This window comes from Trichechus manatus, unplaced genomic scaffold, assembly GCF_000243295.1.
Source record: "Trichechus manatus latirostris isolate Lorelei unplaced genomic scaffold, TriManLat1.0 scaffold00098, whole genome shotgun sequence".
Taxonomy (NCBI): Eukaryota; Metazoa; Chordata; class Mammalia; order Sirenia; family Trichechidae; genus Trichechus; species Trichechus manatus.
Window position 1 is genome coordinate 8,396,513 of NW_004444034.1, and position 6,174 is coordinate 8,402,686.

The 6,174-nt window shown below is 37.0% G+C and overlaps 1 protein-coding gene across 3 annotated transcripts in view; it reads left to right on the forward strand.

Annotated features, from left to right (window-relative positions):
* MAN1A1 (mannosidase alpha class 1A member 1) overlaps window positions 1-6,174 on the forward strand; it is a 198,628-nt gene that overhangs the window by 49,657 nt on the left and 142,797 nt on the right. For all 3 annotated transcript variants that reach the window (XM_023737188.1, XM_023737187.1, XM_004382733.2), the window contains exon 4: window positions 788-903. In XM_023737188.1, the coding sequence (XP_023592956.1) occupies window positions 788-903 (116 nt within the window). The remainder of the gene's footprint in view (window positions 1-787; window positions 904-6,174) is intronic.

The window sequence follows — 6,174 nt, forward strand, 5'->3', positions numbered from 1 at the left end:
AATAGTTTCCATTTATATTTATAAACTTGGTCCTAGATTATCTAGAACACCAGTTATCTGTAGAAAATATAGTACCTACACTTTGAGCTGTCATTCATTGGGCATCACCAGAACGATTGTGAGCACACCATGAGGGACAGAGACATGAACAAGAATGACCTCTTTGTTCTAAAGGAGTTTACAGACTAAAAGACAAGCATACGTATAATTATAATACAACACAAAAGTGATGACTGCCAAAACACCATCAAGTCTTCATGTCAAGGGAGTTCAGAGAAAAAAAAAAACACAAAGCCCCAGGGGCTGGGTAGTTGGGTAGAGCGCTAGAAATCAGCCAGGACTTCACAGAGGAGGTGGAATTTCATTTTAGAGTAGTGGTTTCTTAGAGCCATCACTAAGCAATTTTAGATCTAATTATATTTAGATGGTTCTGCACAGGTGCACTTTGTGTAATTACATTAAAATAAATATGGGTGTTGCTCCTTTGTTTTAGGTCTATTACTTTCTTGCTAGAGAATGCAATCACAAATGAAATTTTTCTAAGAGATTTATTTCTACAGTTCAGGAGAAACTTTAAAGATATCAGCCTATAGCCTGTGATAATTTTTATTTTGGTTTTGGTGAAGTTTTTATTTTTCTTCCTCTGAAAAAATTTTAGACTGTGTTCAGTTTTACTGCTTAATAATAAATTCAGTATCAAACACCTCCCCTTTTCCAAGATGTGGTCAATTTGTATGTATGTACTTGTCAGAAGTATTTTTACTGAATATTTTCCTACTATTTTCAGGTAACATCAAAGGAGCAACAATAGTTGATGCCTTGGATACACTCTTTATTATGGGAATGAAAGATGAATTTCAAGAGGCAAAATCGTGGATTGAAAAAAATTTAGATTTTAATGTGGTAAGTGAAATAAAAGTTGCTAAGTCAATTCTTAAACGGAGTCCTGCTGGTGCAGTGGTTAAAGCACTCAGCTACAAACTGAAAGGTCGGCTGTTCAAATCCACTGGCTACCCTTCAGGAGAAAGATGTGATAATCTGCTTCTGTAAAGATTACAGCCTTGGAAACCCTATGGGTCAGTTCTATTCTGTCCCACAGAGTTGCTGTGAATCGAAATCTACTCGATGGCAGTGGGTTTGGCTTTTTTGGAATTCAGTTCTTAAATTTCAGTTAATGAGTTCTGTAGTGAGGCAAATTATACTGTGTTGTAGCCCAGCAGAAACAAGTAATGCAATTTGTAAATAGTAAGAATATTACCACGCTGTGTTCTTAACTTGCCTTTCCTTATCACTCAAATATGCGTCTTTTGTTTTTGGCAAATTAAAGGTAAGAGAAAATAAATTAATATTTATGGAGACCTACATGTTTCAGGTATTCTTGTTCAAGTCCGACAGCAAACCTACGATATGAGTATTGTTTTCACATCTGTACAGATTAAAAATCTGAGCCTCACAGGCTTTCTCCGCACCACACAACTAGTTGTGTGTCAGAGCTGTGATTCTGACACAGGTCTGTGTGGCTGCAGTGCTCGTGCTTTTATACTGAGGCATGGTGCATCCATCAGCAGTAACATCCACTTTCCCATAAATAAGGGGAAACTTGGAAACTTTGCTGATCATATACTTAGATCAATAAAAAATTTTTACAATATATGTATGACGTGTTTAAAATTTTTGTATTTGTACTCTCATTATTAGCAAATACCTCTAAACACATTGTATGCTAAGAGAAAGGCTCAGAATTAAGAATTGTGGACGCTTTAATTTTTTTTGTTTTTTAATCGTGCTTTAAGTGAAAGTTTACAATTCAAGTTAGTTTCTCATACAAAAATTTATATACACATTGTTATGTGACCCTAGTTGCTCTCTCCATAATGTGACAGCACACTCTTCCCTTCCACCCTGGATTTCCCATGTCCATTCAAGCAGCTCCTGTCCCTTTCTGCCTTCTCATCTCACCTCTGGACAGGAGCTGCCCATTTAGCCTCATGTATCGACTTGAGCTAAGAAGCACTCTCTTCATGGGTATCATTTTATGTCTTACAGTCTAGTCTAATCATTGTCTGAAGAGTTGGCTTCGGGAATGGTTTCCGTTCTGGGATAACAGACAGTCTGGGGACCATGTCTTCTGGGGTCCTTCCAGTCTCAGTAAGACCATTAAGTCTGGCCTTTTTACTAGAATTTGAGTTCTGCACCCCACTTTTCTCCTGCTCTGTCAGGGACTCCCCATTGTATTTCCTGTCAGGGCAGTCACTGGTGGTAGCTGGGCACCATCTAGTTCTTCTGGTCCAAGGCTGATGGAGTCTTTGGTTTATGTGGCGCTTTCTGTCTCTTGGGCTAATATTTTCCGTGTGTCTTTAGTGTTCTTCATTCTCCTTTGCTCCAGGTGGGTTGGGGCCAATTGATGCATCTTAGATGGCCACTCACTAGATTTTAAGACCCCAGACGCCACTCACCAAAATAGGATGCAGCACATTTTTTTAATGAACTTTGTTATACCAATTGATTTAGATATCCCCTGAAACCATGGTCCCCAGACCCTCGCCCTGGCTACTCTGTCTTTTGAAGTGTTCTTAGATGGCCACTCACTAGATTTTAAGACCCCAGACACCACTCACCAAAATAGGATGCAGCACATTTTTTTAATAAACTTTGTTATACCAATTGATTTAGATATCCCCTGAAACCATGGTCCCCAGACCCTCGCCCTGGCTACTCTGTCTTTTGAAGTGTTTGGTTGTATTCAGGAAATTTCTTAGCTTTTGGTTTAGTCCAGTTGTGCTGACTTCCCCTGTATTGTATGTTGTCCTTCCTTTCACCTAAGATAATTCTTATCTACTATCTAGTTAGTGAATACCCCTCTCCCTCCCTCCCCTCCCTCTTAACCATCAAAGAATGTTTTCTTCTGTGTTTAAATCTTTTCTTGAGTTCTTATAATAGTGGTCTCATATAATATTTATCCTTTTGCAACTGACTAATTTCACTCAGCATAAAGCCTTCTAGATTCATCCACGTTATGAGGTGTTTCACAGATTCATCCTTTTTCTTTATCATTGCATAGTATTCCATTGTATGAATATACCAAAATTTTATCATCCATTTGTCCGTTAATGGGCACCTAAGTTGTTTCTATCTCTTTGCTATTGTAAATAGTGCTGCATTGAACACGGGTGTGCATATATGTATTGGTGTGACAGCTCTTATTTCTCTAGGTATATTCCAAGGAGTGGGATAACTGGATCGTATGGTACTTCTATTTCTAGCTTTTTAAGGAAGCGCCAAATTGATTTCCAAAGTGGTTGTACCATTTTACATTCCCACCAACAGTGTGTAAGTGTCCCAGTCTCTCCACAACCTCTCCAACATTTATTATTTTTTGGATTAATGCTAGCCTTGTTGGGATGAGATGGTATCTCATTGTAGTTTGGATTTGCATTTCTCTAATGTCTAATGATTGTGAGCATTTCCTCACAATGTGTCTGCTAGCTGCCGGAATGTCTTCTTTGGCAAAGTGCCTGTTCATATCCTTTGCCCATTTTTTAATTGGCTTGTTTGTCTTTTTGTTTTTGAGGTTTTGCAGTATCTTGTAGATTTTAGAGATTAGACACTGATCAGATTTGTTGTAGCCAAAAATTTTTTCCCAGTCTATAGGTTGTCTTTTGACTCTTTTTGTGAAGTGTCTTGATGAGCATAAGTGTTTGATTTTTAGGAGCTCCCAGTTACCTAGTTTTTCTTTTGGTGTTTGTGCATTGTTAGTACTGTTTTATATTCTGTTTATGCCATGTATTAGGGCTCCTAGCATTGTCCCTATTTTTCCTTCCATGATCTTTATTATTTTAGATTTTATATTTAGGTCTTTGATCCATTTTGAATTAATTTTTGTGCATGGTGTGAGGTATGGGTCTTGTTTCAGTTTTTTGCAGATGGATATCCAGTTATGCCCGTACCATTTGTTAAAGAGACTGTCTTTTCCCCATTTATTGGGTTTTGGGCCTTTGTCAAATATTAGCTGCTCATAGGTGGATGAATTTATGTCTGGATTCTCAATCCTGTTCCATTGGTCTATGTATCTGTTGTTGTACCAGTACCAGGCTGTTTTGACTACCGTGATGGTATAATAGGTTCTAAAATCAGGTAGTGTGAGGCCTCCCACTTTATTCTTCTTGTTCAGTAATGCTTACTTATGCAGGGCCTCTTCCCTTTCCATATGAAGTTGGTGATTTGTTTCTCCATCTCATTAAAAAATGCCATTGGAATTTGGATCGGGATTGCACTGTATCCGTAGATTGTTTCGGGTAGAATAGGCATTTTCACAATGTTGAGTCTTTCTATCCACGAGCAAAGTATGTTTTTCCACTTATTTAGGTCTCTTTTGGTTTCTTGCAATAGTGTCTTGTAGTTTTCATTGTATAGGTCTTTTATATCTCTGGTTAGATTTATTCCTAAGTATTTTATCTTCTTAGAGGCTATTGTAAATGGTATTGATTTGGTGATTTCCTCTTCAAAGTTCTCTTTGTTGGTGTAGAGGAATCCAGCTGATTTTTGTATGTTTATCTTGTATCCTGATACTTTGCTGAAATCTTCTGTTAGTTCCAGTAGTTTTCTTGTGGATTCTTTGGGGTTTTCCTTGTATAAGATCACATCATCTGCAAATAGAGATACTTTTACTACTTTCTTACCAATTTGGATGCACTTTATTTCTTTTTCTAGCCTACTTGCTCTGGCTAGGACCTCTAGCACAATGTTGAATAAGAGTGATAATAAAGGACATCCTTGTCTGGTTCCCATTCTCAAAGGGAATGCTTTCAGACTCTCTCCATAGGATGATGTTGGCTGTTGGCTTGGTATAAATGCTCTTTATAATGTTGAGGAATTTCCCTTCTATTCCTATTTTGCTGAGAGTGTTTATCATGAGTGGGGGTTGGACTTTGTCAAATGCCTTTTCTGCATCGATTGATAAGATCATGTGGTTCTTGTCTTTTTTTATTTATGTGCTGGATTACATTGATTGTTTTTCTAATGTTGAAGCATCTCTGCATATCTGGTACAAATCCCACTTGGTCATGGTGAATCACTTTTTTGATATGTTGCTGAATTCTGTTGGCTAGAATTTTGTTGAGGATTTTTGGGTCTATGTTCATGAGGGATATTGGTCTGTAATTTTCTTTTTTGTGGTGTCTTTACCTGGTTTTGGTATCAGGATTATGCTGGCTTCATAGAATGAGTTTGGTAGTATTCCATCCTTTTCTATGCTCTGAAATACCTTTAATAGTAGTCGTGTTAACCCTTCTCTGAAAGTTTGATAGAATTCTCCAGTGAAACCATCAGGGCTGGGGATTTTTTTGTTGGGAGTTTTTAAATTACCTTTTCAATCTCTTCTTTTGTTATAAGTTTATTTAGTTGTTCTACTTCTGTTTGTGTTATTTTAGGTAGGTAATGTGTTCCTAGAAATTTGTCCATTTAGGTTTTCAAATTTTTTAGAGTAAAATTTTTCATAGTATTGCATTATGATTCTTTTAATTTCAGTTGGGTCTGTTGTGATATCACCCATCTCATTTCTTATTCAGGTGATTTGCTTCCTCTCCTGTTTTTCATTTTTCAGTTTGGCCAGTGGATAGTCAATTTTGTTGATCTTTTCAGAGAACCAGCTTTTGGTCTTCTTAACTCTTTCAATTGTTTTTCTATTTTCTATTTTATTTAATTCTGCTCTTATTTTTATTATTTGCTTTCTTCTGGTGCCCAAGGGCTTCTTTTGCTGCGCTGTTTCTATTTGTTCGAGTCGTAGAGTTAATGTTTTGATTTTGGCCCTTTTTCTTCTTTTTGGATGTGTGCATTTATTGCTATAAACTGACCTCTGAGCACTGCTTTAGGTAGGATGTATTTTCATTCTCATTTGATTCTATGAATTTCTTTATTCCATCCTTAATTTCTTCTATAACCCAGTAGTTTTTGAACATGATGTTGTTCAGTTCCATGTGTTTGATTTTTTTTCCTTGCTTTTTGTGTTGTTGATTTCCACTTTTATGGCTTTATGGTCAGAAAAGATGCTTTGTAGTATTTCAGTGTTTTGGATTTTGTTAAGGCTTGCTTTATGGCCTAATATGTGGTCTATTCTGGAGAATGTTCCATGTGCGTTGGAAAAAAAAGTATATTTGGCTGCTGTTGGGTGCAGAG